This window comes from Onychomys torridus, chromosome 10 (genome assembly GCF_903995425.1).
Source record: "Onychomys torridus chromosome 10, mOncTor1.1, whole genome shotgun sequence".
Taxonomy (NCBI): domain Eukaryota; kingdom Metazoa; phylum Chordata; class Mammalia; order Rodentia; family Cricetidae; genus Onychomys; species Onychomys torridus.
In genome coordinates, this window is record NC_050452.1 from 2982 (window position 1) to 21374 (window position 18393).

Sequence of the window (18393 nt, forward strand, 5' to 3'; positions counted from 1 at the left end):
TCTACTATAGCCTGTCCTTGAGGGTTATAAGGAATACTAGTCTTATTAGCAATAGAAAAATCTTGGCAGAATTTTGAAAATCCCATACTGCTGTAGGCAGGATCATTATCAGTCTTTATGCATTTAGGCACTCCCATATAAGCAAATGCATGAAGACAATGATTCTTTACATCCTTAACCTTTTCCCCTGAATGGGCAGAGGCAAAAATTAGAGAGGAATATGTATCAATAGACACATGGACATATTGTAATTTTCCAAAGGAAGTCACATGTGTGCTGTCCATCTGCCACACATGATTAGGTAAAAGTCCTCGGGGATTAACTCCCAAATGAGGAACAGGAAAAAATTCAGCACAAAGAGGACATGATTTAACTGTGTGGATGCCTTGTTCACAGGTTATGCCCATATGATGACGAAGAGATCCAGCATTAAGATGATAATGTTGATGCAACTGAGTAGCCTTTTCCAAGGCAGAACACATTAATGTGACAGCCATATGAGTAATGGCATCAGCCCTCTGATTACCTTTGCTTAGAGGTCCAGGCAATCGAGTATGAGCTCCAATATGGCCCACATGAAGGTTATGTGAGCGGGACCATATGAGTCCTTGCACTTGCAACAAATATTCATGAATGGGAGAAATGGATGGTATGTAGGCTGTTGTCTCCAAAGGCATAATTGCATGTGCCACATATTGGCTATCAGTATAAATATTTACACACTCATCAGAAAACATCTGTAGAGCAAGCAACAGTGCCTGTACCTCTGCCATCTGGGTGGAAGTGCCCTGGACTTTCATTCTTTTCACTGTTACCAAAAACTACCACAGCAAACCACGTGATGTGCCATCAGTAACTACTACACGGGCCTGAGGAATAGGAGTCATCTGTACTATCTTGGGAAATATGACAGGATTCAATTTAAAAAAATGACACACATCATTGGAGGGGTAGTGAGTATCAAACTGACCCTGCATGGAGCATGTCAGTATGGTCCAATCATTATCATTAGCTTGCAACCATGCTATTTGAGACTGGGTGTATGGGGTCACCAAAATATCTGGCTCCTTACCAAAAGTTTGAACATTGATCTTGATTCTCTTAAATATAATCTGAGCAACAGCCTGAGGATAAGGAGTAATGGTTTTCGCTGGAAAAGCTGGGGAATGTACCCATAGAATAGGACCTGTTTGCCAAAACACTCCAGTAGGTGAATGAGTAAAACAAAATATTCATGACCTAAATAAGGATAGGGAAAGGATACCTACAGGATGACCTCTTGGGCATTTTCATAATTTATTGCCTTAAGGGCAGCCCTTTGGAGACCAGCTAGGAGACAAGTTACAAATCTATTCCTATCTAGGATATCTCCTGGATTATTGTAATCCTATCCAGGCTCCTGATCTGGGACTGCCTTAGCTCCCACTGGGTAGGTGTTTTCTGGAGTTCATCTGCATGGACCCTAGCCTGATCCCAGACTTGCCTATGTTCTTCTGGGAGGAGATTGTTGGTAAGGATCATATAGATATCATGAAAGGTAAGGTCATAGGATTGGGTGTAGGGGAAAGGGGCTGGCTAAAGAAACCCATCCTGACCATGGAGCCCAAAACTAGGGAAGGATGGCTCAGATCAGGGAAGAAACAAACAGTTTGGCTCAGTCAGATCAGAGCCATCTCTGCCCCTGGCCAACTGACTTGTGAAACTAACCAATCACAGAGCAAGATAGTAGAACCCTGTGCCCAGGTTGACTCTACCCCCTAGACTTCCTGTGAAAACTGCCCTTCCTAGTTAGTTAAAAAGGAAGACTGTTCTCTCCACGACTCCTCCTTCCCAAATAAACCTCTTCCTCAAAAGAATTTTTTTTGGATGTGAAGATCTTCATTCACTGGCATAGAGAAGATCCTTGCTGAGACATCCCCCACTGGACAAAACGAGAGAGAGAGAGAGAGAGAGAGAGAGAGAGAGAGAGAGAGAGAGAGAGAGAGAGAGAGAGAGAGAGAGAGAGAGAGAGAGAGAGAGAACCAGCTGAAAGAACAGGGCAAGGAGGAGCTAAACAGAAGATCTTTGATAAGTCCACCCTCAGTGGACAGACAGAACTATAAGTAACACTTTTCTCCAGAGCTGGAGGAGGTTGCTACATTTTTGCAGGGGTTTCCCTTTCCAAGAGTGAAGCAAAAGAAGCAACCTCTTAGGCTGGAGAAGCAGAGCTCTGCTAGGAAGTCCCCTTAAGTGGGGCCTGAGCAAAGCTCAGCTGTAGAGGCTCTCTAAGAGAGGAGCAGGATTGCTATATCCTGCAGGGAGACCATCCCCATCACACCAGGTATACTCCCAAAGAGTCAAGATACCCTTCCCTGCTGAAGCAGTTCCAGGCTTGACCCTCCTGAGAAGACAGAAAAATTGCCCTCATCTCCTTGCAGTTTCAGCCATCACAGCTGTGCTACGCAGCTCCAGGTGTCTAGGACACTTTAGGGCAGAGCTGTTGTTCTGAGCAGCTCGAGGTGTCTGGGATACCTCACCATCCAGGGCTGAACTGTCTCCTTGCAGTTTCAGCCATCAATTAACTAACATTTTGCTGCTGAAACCTGGGACACCGAACCCAGAGTTTTTTCAATCAATTTACTAACAATCACCCCCTCCATTTGACCCTGGAAGCCTGGCTTTGCACTGCCAAGGAATTACTGCTGGTAAGTGTATGTATCCCTGGACTCCCAGGATATGGGAGGGTGAAGATTTGAGCAAATAAATGACTGGACTAAAAGCTCTGTGTACTCTGATTCTATTTCCTGAAAATAATCCTTGCCATTCATAGTTCTCTCTCCTGAGCCCCTGGGATGTATAATATTAAGGCTGGTCCTTCTAATATTGTACAAGAGTTGCTATTGTGTGTTTGATGTCTAAATGACACTAACTGTACGTTTATATTATGTGTGGTGTATAGGAGGTGCTGAAAAGAATGTATATTCGTTTGTGTTTGGGTTAAATATTCTGTAGATGTCTATTAGGTCCACTTGAGTCATAACATCTATTAGTTACTTCATTTCGCTGTTAAGTTTCTGTCTGGCAGATCTGTCCAGTGGTGTTGATGTATGATTTTTGACCTTCAGTAATGTTTCTTTTACAAATGCAGGTGCCCTTGTATTTGGGGCATAAATGTTCAGAATTGAGACTTCCTTTTGGATTTTTCCTGCGATGAATATGAAATGCCCTTCTTCATCTCTTTTGACTGATTTTAGTTTGAATTCTATTTTGTTAGATATTAGGATAGCTATACTAGCTTGTTTCTTAGGTCAATTTGATTGGAAAGTCTTTACTCTGAGGTAATGTCTGTCTTTGAGGTTAAGGTGTGTTTCTTGTATGCAGAAAAAGAATGGATCCTGTTTTCTTACCCATTCTGTTAGCCTGTCCTTTTATAGGTGAATTTAGTTCATTGATATTAAGGAATATTAATGACCAATGTTTTTTAATTATTATTTTTTGATGGTAGTGTGTCCTTCTTTGGGATTTGTTGATATGAGGTTATCTGTGGCCTGTGTTTTGGTTGGAGTTTTCCTTCTAGTACTTTCTGTAGGCCTGGATTTGTGGATATGTAATGTTTAAATCTGGTTTTGTCATAATATATCTTGTTTTCTCTATCTACAGTGATTGAAAGCTTTGCTAGGTACAGTAGTCTAGGCTGGCATCCATGGTTTCTTAGTATCGACAGAACATCTGTCCAAGACATCCTGGCTTTCAGAGTTTCCATTGAGAAGTTGAGTGTAATTCTGATAGATCTGCCTTTATGTGTTACTTAACCTTTTTCCTTTGCTGATCTTTTTTTTTTCTGCTTTAAGAATGGGTTTTATTAATCTTTTCTCTGAAACACTATACATGACTAACCTCAGAAAATAGAAATTAAAATCATTTATATATAAACTCGTGTGCTTACACATATAAAACCAGAGTTTCTGTGTGTATTTGAGGCCAATCTGATAACAGTCCCCACCACCCCAAGGAATTGAGAAAATTGTCATTAAAAAAACACCAACCAAACAACCAAACAAAATAGCAGATGAGGCTGAGGACATGGCTCAGTTCACAGTGGGAACCTTGCCTTGCATGCATAGGGCCCACATAAACCAAGTGTGGTGGTACACCTATAATCCCAGTACTAAGGAGGTAGACAGGAGGATCAAGAGTTCAAGGTCCTCAGTTACATGTTTGAGGCTAGTCTGGGATAAATGAGCCATTCTGAAAAACAAAAATAAAAAACCAGATACTGAAGAATGCCTCTCCTGCTGTGAACACCAGAACCCAGAAAATACTGTATTTACCTCAAGGCTGCCTATATTGGACAGCACCAGCTGCCAATGTTGGCCCAGAGAATTCCCAGTGCTCCTTTGTTCATTTCAGCTTAGCCTGGCATCGGGGACACACACCACAGGGCCAGAATCCTGTTGCTGACTTGGACAGAAGTGTGGACTGGAGCAGTTTCCCTGACTGTCACTCACAGGCTGGCCTCTGAAAACCCATCTCCATGGGATGGCATCTACTCCCCTTAGGAAGGACATATGATGAAGAGACTTTTAGGAAACGAAAAACAGGGCCATGTCCTGGTTCTTGCTACTCTAACAAATTACATGCACAGTGGCTTCTTGTGGTTTTTAACCATCTGACAATTGTTGGTCACAACTCACTGGTCCCTCCAGTCTACGTCAAGGTCAACAAGATTAAGTTCCTTTGTGGGTGCTCTGGCAGAAGCATTGCACAACTTCTAAAGGCTGCCCACGTTCTTGGCTTGTGGCCTTTTCCTTCCCAGGTGGCTGTCTGTGGCTTCCAAGTCTCTTCCACACAGACTCTTCTGCCACTTTCTAGTTAAGGGATTCTGTGAAGTGCCTCCTCAGGTAATCTAGGGTCATATTTCAAACTCATCTGACTAGCAACCTTAATTCCCTTCTGCCAAAAGGGTAAGGGTGCAGAGTGTTCTGCCTGCCACAACCTTAGCATGAAGCTTGCAGAGCTGAGTGCATACCCTCCTCTAGGGGACAACTGTGTAATCGGGAGATACTTTTGACAGGTCAGACAGGGAGTAAAAAGGTAGCTTCAGGGGAGGACCTCAAGGACTCAAGTAGAGATTGCACAGAAATCAGCTCAAGAACAAACTGGTAGGAACCATGAGACTTTGAGTCTGTTGACAAGGATATTGCTATAGAGTACCAGTAAGTGGTGAGAAATGCCTGAGAGACAGCCAAGTTAAGGTCTGTGGTGGGTCACTGACCTCCCACATCCACATGTAGACACCATACAGAAGACTGAAGTTCTGGGAAGGGACAGGACATGGAAAGAAGGGGTATGGTGGCTTAAGCCACTGCTAGTTAGATAGGAGCCTAGCCAAAAGAAGCACAGCCATTCAGTGCCCACACTTGCGAGAAGCTGAGGCGAGGCTAGACTCCTTGAGGAGGCCCTACAGCCTTCTTTGCTTACAGACTCCAATTCTTGTTCACAGAGAAGGGTGAGCAAATGGAGCACCTAAGCCAGTGCCGAGACACCAAGCTACAAGTTCAAGTCCTTCAGCACTGAGACATGTGGCAGGGAAGGGAAAGATCTGGCCCTCACATTTCAATGAGTTACCAAGGTGTACATGGTATGAGATGGCAACCCATCTATCCTCTACCACCCAAGAGATGGCCATGTGCAAGTTTTTGATGAGCTAAGGCACGCTCAAACTGGAGTGTAACCTCTTGGGAACACGAACTACTGGAGTTACACAGCTAGTTCCCAGTGCTGATCAAGGCCAGAAGAAATTGATCTAAAGTGGCGGTTCTCAAACTTCATCATGCTGTGACCCTTCCGTACAGTTCCTCATGTTGTGCTGACCCCGGATCACAGTTACTTTGTTGCTACTTTGTAACTGTAAATTTGCTCTTAGGAATTGTAAACATAAATATCTGATATGAGATGCATGTAGAGGTCATGACCCACAGGCTGAGAAACACTGGTCTGGAAGTTGATTCAAATTTGGAATTCTGCCCTCTGAGAATGAAGGTGGTACCTTCTTTGTATCTTGAGGTTAAATCTATGAAAGACTGAGGGAAGTGGCTAGTCTTTGCTAGCAGACATATCTGTAGGATGTGACAGGGCCCATGCCGATGGGCGGGACAGGGTGGGGTAGAGGCAGCTGTTTCAGGCAATCTCACCACTGCTGCCCAGGTAGTAGTACTGAACACCTCATCCTTCCCCTGGCTGGCCTGAGGGCTACCTCCCTTACTAAAGGGGCCAATACAGGAACAACCACACAGAACTGAATGAAGCCATAAGGTTTCCTAAGGGGCTGCTGCAAGTTTCTTTGGCTATAAAAAGGGTTTTCTCCCAACTCTGAAATACTATGGGGCATTTGCAGCCTGGAATCGTTTCTGCCATATTCTCACCAGCTCCATTAAATAAACACTGAGGATGGAATGAGAATGAATGTACTGGATGAGTACAGCCTCAATCCCTCTACTCCTCAATGCCCTGGCTAGACCAGGGAGATCAGGCCTGCACTGGGATGTCTGTGTGAGGCGCCAGGCCAAGAGACAGGAGATGTCCTTCTGTGAGCCTGAATGCCAGACTGCCAAAAGGTAGAAGAACAAGTCAGGTCACATAGCTCTCTGAATCTGAAGCTCCCTGAGCTTGCTGTGTAGTTCAGGGTGGGGATGGTGCCCATAGCAAATGAAGCGCCTTCTCCATTCCTCCTTACATTTGAATTCACACAAGATGTCCAAGGTTGTCTGTCCTGTGAACACACCGCTGAGACTCTGCCAGGGTCCACATTCAGGATTCCCTGCTGTTCAATGCCTTGTCTGAAGTTCAAGCACAGCCCTCAGAAGGAAGGATGATAGCAGAAAAGCAGCCAGCGCAGAGGTCTATCTCCCACAGAGGAGAAGCTTGGCTGCATTGGCCTGGTGCACCTTACCGGCCTCCTGATGAGGACAAAAGGAAACAAACTTGTTGGTCCCCATGGAAGACATGGCACAATGCTTGCTTTCTCTGTTCACTGATCATTGGTGATGCTGGGTGATGTACTCTTGTGGCACTTAATGGAAGGTGACTCTGGGCAATTTTATTACTTTATCCCTGAAATTAACTTCTGGCATCTAGAAGATGGAGAGGAGAATAGCACCCATTCCATAATTAGGTTTAAAGATATCAATGCAGGAAAACACTTTAGTCAGGGCCCTGCATATGTCAACAACTGCTAGCTACTATTACTTAAAACACTTTCACCCAAAGAGATGGAAGGTTTAATATAGAAAATAGGAGGTTTTAGCCACTGGTATTGGCTCCTGACACACAAGCAGCTTCCTTCCACCTGCCTGTCCAAAACTCATCGTGAGTGGTCCTCAATTATCTGCAGGTAATTAAGTCAGACCAACTTGGCAGATGCAAAACTGATCAAGAACAGGAAGAGAACAATAAAATTTAATCTTGCAACTTGATAGACTTGGAGGCATTCCGGTCAATGTAGAAGACCTTGTGAGCCTCAGAGGAGAAGCCCAGGCCAATTCCATGATTGTACTTCCAGCTCATGGCCCAGACATAGTCCCGCTGGAGATTCTGCTGGAGCATGTCTGAAGACTTCTTGTCCAGGGCTATGTTGGACCTGCTAGACATGCTGGGAGGGTGGCTAAATGATGGGGTGCTTAAAGCCACCCATAAGCTTCAGGAATTTCAGCTTCTGTTCTTTGTTTTCAAAGCCAGCAGTGTCCTACTGGCCAAACTGGGTTCCCGTCCACTTCCTGGGTTCTGAAGCTTTGCAAAGCCTTCCGCCTCACCTGATCTATGCAGGCCTCATCCATGTTGCCTTTCTTTTCCAGTACCACCTCCAGGTCTGTGTCCAACCCCTCTTCTTCCTCCTGCCCAGGGTCTTCCTTTACTTCACTCTCTTTCCTCTTCTTTTTCTTCCTTCTCACAGCCAGCAGCCCTTCCCCATCTGGCTGGTCCACCTTTTTTTTGGGTTTCCCTTTCTTCCCGGAGGCCTTTGGGCTGTCTATAGGGATATAGTCCAAAGCTTCACTTCTGACTGACTTCTTACTTCCTTTCTTCAGGCCGTTCTCCATGGAGAGCTTGGAGTGGACTGGGAGGATGTCTCCCTCTTGGTGGCTCTTCTTCTTCTTCATGCTGTGCTCGCTAGATCTCCCGTTTCCTTTTCTGGCCCAAGGCTGCCTGCTCCCCAGCCTCTGCCCATCCTGAGCATGGGTGCAGAGCATCCCCAGCCTCACAGAGCCAAGAGTCCTAGGGAGGAAAGGCTTCAGTGTTCAGAACCTTCTTTACTTCCCTGTGTTTTTTGGACTTCTTACTGGCTTTGTTTACTTTCTCAGCATGCCTGGGGTCTAGGGAGGTCTTCAGCCCTGAGCACTGGGAGGTAACCTGTGGTAAGGACTTCCTCTTCTTCTTTTTCTTCTCTCAACTGAGGACTTCTGCTGACTGCTCACGGACCTGCCTTCAAGGGCTGGAGGACTTTTTCCGTCCTGCTCGTGCGGCCTCAAGAGTCCAGGCGCTCCTCCAAATGAGCACTGGGGAACTTTTTTTTTCTTCTTTCTCTTGCCCAGTGGCATCTCAGAGACCTGCCCTTCACCCACATTGTTAGAGGGGGATGTGGCCCTTGGAGGAGAACCATCAACAAAATAATCATTACTGTTTAAGACTGAGTACTGAGTCTCTGGATCTGTGACCTGTGCAACCACCTTCTTTTTCTTCTTCTCTGGGAGCTGTGGGCCCAGGTCTGCTTTCTGAGTCTTGGTGACCTTTCCTGGTCCACCCGCAGGCCAGGCCTGCCCACATCCTTTGCTGATCTTAATAATCTCTTTATTCTGTATGTTTACTGTTTTGACTATTATGTGACAAGAGGACTTGTTTGTGATATAGTCTATTTGGTGTTCTGTATGCTTCCTATACCTTCCTAGGCATGTCTTTCTTTAGGTTGGGAAAGTTTCCTTCTATAATTTTGTTGAATATATTTTTTGTGCCTTTGAGGTGGAATTCTTCTTCTATCCTTATTATTCTTAGGTTTGGTCTTTTTATGGTGTCCCAGATTTTCTGGATGTTTTGTGTTAAAAATTTGCTGGATTTAACATTTTCTTTGACCAATTAATCTATTTCCTTTATCATATCCTAAATGCCTGAGATTCTCTCTTCCATTTCTTGTATTCTATTGGTTATGCTTGTCTCTGTAGTTTCTGTTCATTTACTCAGTTGGTGTTTCCTTTATTGCTTCTACTTCAATTTTAAGGTCTTAAACTGTTTCTTTCACCTGTTTATTTTTTCTTTGTTTTCTTGACGTTAAGAGATGTCTTGATTTCCTCCATCTTTTTTTTTTTTTTTGGTCTGTTCTTCCATTTCTTTAAGTGAATTTTTTATTTCTTCTTTTGGTCCTCCATCATCTTCATAAAGTTGTTTTTAAGGTCATTTTCTTCTGCTTTGGGATGTTCAGGTCTTGCTGTTAGGTACCATATTGCTCTTTATGTTATTTAATGTGTTCTTTTACACTGCCGTCTATGTATTTCTTTCTTTAATCTGAACAGGTGGGGCTGCAGGTCACTCTTCTTCCAGTTGGTCCAGGTGAGGCCTCTGGCTCCTGTAGTTTTTTTTTTTCCCAATTGGTCCAGGGCAGAAGGTGTGTGTGGGGGGGGGGGGGGCGGCGGGACTCAATGGTCACCTTCCTAATTGGTGCAGGGAGGTCATATGGCTCCGGTGGTCGCTATGTGAGGAGCAGAGGAAAAAGCTGCTGCCCAGCCTCTGGGGATTCATTGCTTGGGGAGAGGAGCATAGGATGTGCCCCCAGGGCCTAGAGGATAGAGAACTGACCAGTCCAGTTCTTACCTGTTCTCAATTGATACGGGGGTGGGGGTGTGTGTATGGTTCAGATGGTCACTGGTGCCAGGGGATGGTTGGCTTGGTGAGGAGTGGGGGAAGAACTGCTGCTCAGTCCCTGGGGCTTCAATGGCTGGGGAAGGGGCACAAAATGTGCCCATGGTACTTAGGGGCTAGAGAACTGGGCTGTCCAGTCTGGAGATGGGGCCTTACCTGTTCTCAATTGGTGCAGGGTGGGCATAAGAAAATGTCTTTAGAAGGGAGGGGGAAGCCTATGATAAAATTCTCCATTTTTTTCCAGGAGCTGAAGACCGGGACAAGCACTCTACCACTGAGCTAAATCCCCAACCACAAAATTCTCCATTTTTATATGCTTAAATTCTCCAATTATAAAGACAAAAAGAAGAGTGACTATGTACTTACATCAACAAACATAAATATCACAGCATGACACTTAAATGTTGCTTTAATGAAGTGATGAAATTACAAATAAAATAAATACCTTAAGGATTTGAATATTTTGTCATAACAGAATAGTTTGTGCCAAACTCAAAATCTAAATCCCACATTGCTAACTAATCCATCTATTAAAGAAAATACTCATTTGGAAACTGATCTCTTGGGTCCTATTATTTGAGCTGACAACTCATAATAACCTCAGAAGTATAATGCCCTCTTTTCAATTGTTCAGTTCAAACCCACTGCCAGATGGACTTTCTTCACTTATTTCATTAAACAAAGATTGCAAATTAGTACCCAATAATGACTTCAGACAAACTTTTATCAACCTCACAGAAAGTCAGTGAAAAGGTTATGCAAGACATTTGATAAGAGACATAAACAGATGTCTTCAAGGTCTTACTTAGTCCACCATCTGCTCTGCTTCATCAATTAATGCTATGCATTAAGAAGCAGCCAAGACATAAACAAACAAACAAACAAACAAACAAACAAACAAAAAAACCAAAACATGCCAGGTCTTTAGTATCTGCAGCAATGTTAAAGCCTGATCTGACTTTAGTCTGGTGATCAGATGGCCAAACACCCTAACAGTCCTCTTGGAACTCTCATCCAATAACTGATGGAAGTGGATGAAGAGATCCTCAGCCAGGCCCCAGGTGGAGTTCCAGGTGTCCAACTGTCAAGAAAGAGGAGGGTCTGCAAGAGCGTGAACTGTTGAATCCAAGATTGCAAAAAGTACAGGGACAAATAGCCAAACGAATGGAAGCACATGAATTATGAACCAAAGGCTGTGGAGCCCCCAGCTAGATCAGGCCGTCTGGATAAGTGAGACAATTGAATAGCTTGATCTGTTTGGGAGGCATCCAGTCTGTGGGACCAGGATCTGTCCTTAGTGCATGAGCTGGCTGTTTGAAACCTTGGGCTTACACAGGGACACTTTGCACAGTCTGGAAGGAGGTGACAGGACCTGCCTGAACTGAATCTACCAGGTTTAAATGAATCCCCAGGGGTGCCTTGATCCTGGAGGAGATGGGAATGGAGGGGAGGGTCTGGAGGGAAGGTGGGGGTGGGTGCGGGAGGGGGGAGGACAGGGGAACCCATGGCTGATGTATAAAATTTAAAACACATAATAATAAAGAAAAAATTATTTATTAAAAAAATTTGTTTATAAACCTAGATATCATGACTCACACCTGTAACTCCAATATGAAGGGGACTTAATAAGGTGGATTGCAATAGGTTTCAGGTCATCCAGAGCTACACAGTTCCAAGATAGCATCAGTTACAGTAAGACCATTTGAAAACATGTCCCTCCCCTTTTAAAAAAGCCATAAATGCACATATCATGCCTCATATACTGCAGTAAAGCCCTTCCAGCTTTTTTTTAAAGTATCTATCTATCTATCTATCTATCTATCTATCTATCTATCTATCTATCTATCTATTATGTACAGTCGGTGCTCTTAACCTCTGAGCCATCTCTCCAGCCCCTTTCCAGCTTCTTTTACAAAATGGAAGGTTGAGTTTTTTGCTTTATTCAGGTAATCTTAGAAAAAAGAGTTAGCAGACACACTTCATTTTTCCCCCAGTCTTACTGATTCAGAAGTCTTTAATTACATGGCTTTAGCTTCGCTGAAGGTTTCATGTTAATGATTTTTTGTTGTTTTTTCGAGACAGGGTTTCTCTGTGTAGTTTGGTGCCTGTCCTGGATCTTGCTCTGTAGAACTCAGAAAGATCCACCTGGCTCTGCCTCCCGAGCACTGGGATTAAAGGTGTGCACCACCACCACCCGGCTCATGTCAATTAATGGACCAAGACAAAATTGTGAATTTGGTTGATTTTAACTATATATTTAATTCCCTAACCTTCTGCATAGATTAAAACCATAAAAACCTCAGAAAAAGACAATATTCAAATACATTAGTTAACATTAATAATGGACCTAGCTGGAAGGACCACAGCTTCATCTTCTTTCTTCTTTTTCCTAGGGTCTCTGTCTCTGTCTGTCTGTCTGTCTGTCTGTCTCTCTCTCTCTCTCACACACACACACACAGCTTTTCTGAGGACTCACACACATATCCTAGGCAGAACCTATAGCTGCCTATGTACCTGAGAACTGAGAATAGCCTTGAATTTGTGATCCTTGTGAAGCCAGACACCTTTAATTTTTAATAGCATGTATTTCCTTTTCAAATGAAACACTTAAATGTCATTACTTCTTAAAATTTCTAAATGAGAATTTTTTAAAGGGTTTATTAGCATAGTAACCAGTTAATAAATCTCCTTCATTTAACATTTATTCACTAAAGCAACACCACAAGTTATATTAAAATCTGCACTCAATTTATTCAAAGTATTTTTTATTAAAAATATAACTTATACTGACCTCTCTATGAACTACTGATGTTAATGCAATAGAGGTTGTACCCACATGTTACAGAAACAGTATGCACAATCCGTCTCATCTAATTAAAACTACAGGATTTTATTAGCAAAATGATTGTTTATTTCCTACAAGGCATTAATGAACCAATGATCACTGTCATTTAATAAAGCAGAAACAATAATAAACACACAAAACAGCTATTGGGCCTTGATGATGGGAAAAAAGAAAGAAAACAAAATATAAAACCTGAAAAGTCATACTTAGGGATACTAACTTTTCCTTAGGTGTTTTGTTGTTGTTGTTGTTTTCATTTTCTATGATAAAAGACAAAGAATAGAAATGGCATTATAGAACTCGTATGATAGTGTAAGATGTCAAATGTGCCCATATTTATTTAGGTAAATTAATTACTCCTCCTACCAAAGGGAATGTGTTCTTGAGATGCCTGAGATCCACATTAGCTCTCATCAGAATTCAAGAATTTTCAAATAACTGCCTCAAGTCATAAAGACTTGATCTCCTAGTCTGAGCTTTACCCATATGCAACTCCTGACACCTTGGTTACATGTGACTGGGATGGGAATGATACATCAAGTCCAAGCAGAAAACAACTGGTAGACATGATATGTATCTTCCATGGCAGATCAGCATGATAGCATAAAGGGTCCACCACTGAGTAAGTCCACTGATGACTTTTCTCCACCAGTGGTCTGAATATCACCCTTTGATACTATGAAATCTAGCCATCAGGAAGGTAGATTCCAAGAAAGTTTGAAATTGATTTTTGTACGTCCAGAAACCGAAGTGTGTGGTGTCTTTAGCAACAGGGTCTATCTAGCAATAGTAGGCAACCAAGAAGAATGAAACACCTTATGTTGTTTTGTGGGGCCTCACTGACTAGTCAATAACATGTATGGAGATATCCCATACCTGGCATTCACTGGATCTTTAAATACTAAAGCACCACTGTGCACATGGGTCAGGGTTTAAACTTCATGTAACTAGATGATTCTTATCAACACCTGGCACTTAACAGTAATTTAAACTAAGTACTAAAGCACCTCTATGCAAGTGGAGCAAGGTTAAAGCTCTTGTAACCAGACGTAGGATTCTAATCAGAAGCTGTAACCACAACTCACTTTTTGCATGTTTTAAGATTACATTCTTCACTGAGTCCTTACAAGTTATAAAAATAGTATTTTAATATAAAATGTCAAAAGAAATATTGTATACAATAAGGTTAAAAAAATCACTCTATCAGTCAATTTTCCACAACTGAAAAAAAATCACCTAAGATGGCCAACTTAAAAGGAGAAAAGTTTTATTCTGGTTTGGGAGACTTTCAGTCCATGGTCCGTTGGTCTGTTGCTTTGGGCCTATGATGGTAAGTAGAACAAAGATATACTTCAAATGTATATCAGGAAACAGAAGACAGGAGTTCCAATATCCCTCCAAATGGTCTAACTATCTCCTAAAACTTCCCCAAAGCACCATAGACTAGAGAGCAAACCAAATACATGGACCTTCCAGGGCCACTCTAGACCCAAAACCTTAATAATCACTAATCAACTTCAAAACCAAGGGCTTAGCTAGGTGTGGTGACTTATATCTATAATCCCAACAATGGTGAGGCTAAGGCAAGAGGATCATTGTAAATCTAGAGCCAGGTCAGGCTACATAGTGAGTTCTAGCAGCCTGAGCTTCAGAGCAAGAACCTGTTTCAAAAACAAAAATAAATCAGTAAGAACCAAAGGCTTCTTTTTTTTCTCCTAAAGATTTATTATTTATTGAATGTGTATGAGTCTGCGTGAGCACATGCCATGTGTGTGCAGGTGCCTTTGTAGGCCAGAAGACAATATTGAATCCTGGAGCTGGATTTATAGTTGTGAGCCACTCTGTATGGGTACTGGGAACTAAACTCTGGTTTAAACTACAGGTAGCAAGGTCACCAGGTTATTAATAATATCCACTCCCAGCCTTCTGGGTGGGAAAACAGGTATACACATCCCTTCCACTGAAGAGATAAGCCTAGTTTCTCCAGTGTTTATCTGTGAACACTCATGCCCCCTACAACCATCCTCCTGACCACATGGCTGACTGGCTAGGAGCTACAGCTCACCATCACTGCTCAACATCATAGGACTTCAAGAGAATCTCAAACTCTGTTGCTAGCCTAGGAAAAGATCAGGTTCAAGGTGCATTTCTATGGGATGCTTGTCACCTTTTTGCTGCTGTAAAGCCAAAAATTCACTAGCCACAGCCCATCTCTATTGATTTTTAGGGCTTCAGAAATAAGACCTCAATGATAACTTACGGAAAACTGGGTTTGTGTAATACAATTGAACACAAACAAAATACATTAAAAGACATACCTTTTAAAATAATTCTGTGTATACTTGGCCATGACCAAAAACAAAACCTGAAACAGAGTTTGAAAAATAAATATCACACTATTTAAAAAAGACAACACAGTGCATACCATTTTGGAATATCTTTATTAAATTGAACTAATAAGAGTTTCTGCCTCATTTTTCAATACCAAACTTTATATCCATATCTAGCAAGACTTGAATGTAAGAGATGAGATAGTCTTCCCAATCAGTTCTAATGAAGTCAACCTTTATCATGCTTCTTCCAAGGGCTCATTAGAGATGGGCCCAGAAAATCTATCTAACCACAGGAGATTGCTATCAAGAAATGAAGGCCTGCCTCTTGTAGAAACCAGCCTGTGCTTGCCTATCATGACAGCAATACACTAGTACCTTCCTCCCAAGGATAGTTCCCAGTCTTTTAGACAATTGTCTTGATGATGTTTGATTTTTCTTGACTTGAGGTTTAGATAAAGCAATTGTAAAAACTTACAAGGCAGGATTCTGAGGTCTTTATTTCATCAATGTTCTAAAAATACATCCAGATATTAAGAAGGAAAAATATTGTATTAATAGAATATTATGGCTATTCATAGGAAAAAAGCTGCCCTCTTATTCTGGAGCTGAATGAAGCCTGATTGCTATATTTAGCACACAATCACTGCAATGCTCCTTTTATGTTTCCTTATTAATATTCTAAGTGGAGTACAATACTTCTAAAATGACATTTTTTATATTGAGTATGCCTTTAAATTAAGGTGTGTTCTTGTCTTTGCTAAAGACTAAAAATGGGCTATATTTTTGGCAAAAAGTATAAAGAAAGGCTCTAGGAAGTGGGAGACCAGCAATATGACTGAAATCTATATTCTTTAAAAAAAAGAAAAAAAAACACAGCTGGGCGATGGTGGCGCATGCCTGTAATCCCAGCACTCAGGAGGCAGAGGCAGGTGGATCTCTGTGAGTTTGAGGCCAGCCTGGTCTACAGAGCTAGTCCAGGACAGCTCCAAAGCTATAGAGAAACCCTGTCTCGAAAAACAAAACAAAACAAAACAAAACAAAAAACAAATAAACAAACAACAACAAAAACTTTGCCCTGAGTTTACATGTGGAAATGCAAGAATATCATCAACACCTCATAAATATGTCTGAATTAAGAACATTATGAAAACATAGGAATATTTCTTTTTATAAACACAGGTGATATTAATTCCTAAATAAAATAATAACAGTGGTAAGTGATTCAAAGGCACAGTTGTTATATATTCTTCCTGGGAAGTTTGTGAATTCTATCCTTAGCTTCGAGTACAGGTGAACATGAATCTTAAGTGGAAAGATGTCAAAGCCAGCACTATAGCAGCATTACAGCTCATTAGCATAATAAAACAGAAAATGGTCAAGGAAACAAATACTATACAACAAAGTGCACTGGAGACAAAACTAAGTAAGGCAGGATGAGTAAGGTTCACAATATTGGGGAGGAGGGGAATTGGAAGCCTAGTTACCATTTCCTATTATTCTCAAATCCAAACAACCACACAAGCTACCTTTTATGACTAAACAGAATTAAAAAAATGAGCTTTCAGGTGGCCTCACTGATTCCGCCATTATGAATAGCTGCTTGTCTTGTAATTCCATTCATCCTCAAAACCTCTTCATAGAGCAAATAGGTCTGCAGACTTCTGGGAAGTGGCAACTGATGGATGAAACCGTCAGAACGAAGGTGTTCTGCTTTTAGACAGGCCCGAATTTCCAAACGACAGAGATGGGTCAGGCATGGAATACAGGCTGGAGAAACAAATGAACAAAATTTTAACTGACAGTGAACTGGATAAAAGAATAAGGACCTGAGTCTGAACTTCAGAAACCATGTAAAAGCCAGAGATTATAGGGGGTGTGGGGTGGGGGAGGAGGGTAATCACTGGGGATTTCTGGCTAATAATCTACCTCCAAATTCAGGGAGAAATTCTGTATCAAAAGAATAAGGCAGAGAGTGATAGGCTAACATACTTTTCTGGTCTCCATATATGCACACAATCATGAATTCAAATACACACATACTAGTAACACACTAAGGTAACAACCAACCCATCTCTGTATAATAAAAGAGAAATAGTATGCTGCTTATTCATTGTTTTCAAAGGTCAGGATGATGACATGAAACTTTCACTTAACCTTACCTGGTTGCTCTCCCTTTAATTGGTCACACATTCAGCATCCAGATCCATAAAAGATAAATATTTAAATTATAAGGATCTGATGATACAAGCTAGCAATTAAGAAACTTCACAACAGAAATTGCTACCTTCCTCTTAGTCTGTTTCATTGCAAAGGGTCTTGGAACCTAACACATCAAGTGAATGGATGTGCAGCCTGAACATTACCTCTTTGCATCTGTGACATAAAATGAAATTTCAAGGGCTGGGAAGAAGGCTCAGAGGTCAAGAGTGCTAGGACTCTTCCAAAGGACCCATGTTCAGTTCTTTCAGCACCAACACTGTGGCTGACATCTATTTCTAACTCCAGTTTCAGAAGTTCCAAAACCCTCTTCTGGATTCCATGGGCACCAGGTATGCATGTGGTGTACATACACACATGCATGAAAAACATCCATACATAATAAATACTTTTTAAGAAATAAATTTCAAACTTGGCACAGAAAGAGAACATTCATTGAGTATACTCTATGGCACATACCCATGCATTTCACAAATATTCTAGTTTTATATCATTTACTCCAGGCTAAACATGCATATACATAGACAATATCTATCATCATCCATCCATCCATCTATCTATGTATCTATCTGTGCTTCCTAAGCACGTTTTGTGCTTTCTGCCCCAGCCCCTGCTATAAATTACCATGATCACACTGTGAACCTCAAGTTTGCATTGTGTTAACTAAATAAAATCAACCTTGGGTCAGGAGGCAGAGACAGCAAGTAATTGATAGAAAGCAGTCATAGAGAGTCAGAAGAAGACCAGAAACAGGATAGAGAGGCACAGGAAGTAGGATGGGCAGGACTTTGAGTGTGGTGGTCTTTTTTGGAGCAACAGAAAAGATGCTCTCTTTCTGAGATGATGGTGAAGAGGGAAGGTCAGCTAGTTGGTCCTCAACCTCTCTGAACTAGCAAGTTTTCATCCCAACCTCTGACTCTTGAGTCTTTATTGGTAAATAGAACAAAAGAAACTTAGTTAAAAACTACATTTGGGGACTGGAGATGGCTTCCAAAAATCCTGAGTTCAATTCCCAGCAACCATATGGCGGCTCACAACTATCTATAATGAGAACTGGTGCCCTCTTCTGGCATGTAGGCATATATGCAGGCATATACTATATACATAATAAAT

At 41.8% G+C, this 18393-nt stretch overlaps 1 protein-coding gene and 1 pseudogene across 2 annotated transcripts in view; both read right to left on the reverse strand.

Moving 5' to 3' along the window:
* Positions 1–7437: 7437 nt before the first annotated feature.
* On the reverse strand, positions 7438–9989 carry LOC118592231 (annotated as a pseudogene).
* A 6105-nt stretch (positions 9990–16094) lies between these two features.
* The window catches only part of Asb3 (ankyrin repeat and SOCS box containing 3), a 115090-nt gene continuing 112791 nt past the window's right edge, over positions 16095–18393 (reverse strand). For both annotated transcript variants that reach the window (XM_036200159.1, XM_036200158.1), the window contains exon 10: positions 16095–16830. In XM_036200159.1, the coding sequence (XP_036056052.1) occupies positions 16625–16830 (206 nt within the window). In that variant the 3' untranslated portion in view covers positions 16095–16624. The remainder of the gene's footprint in view (positions 16831–18393) is intronic.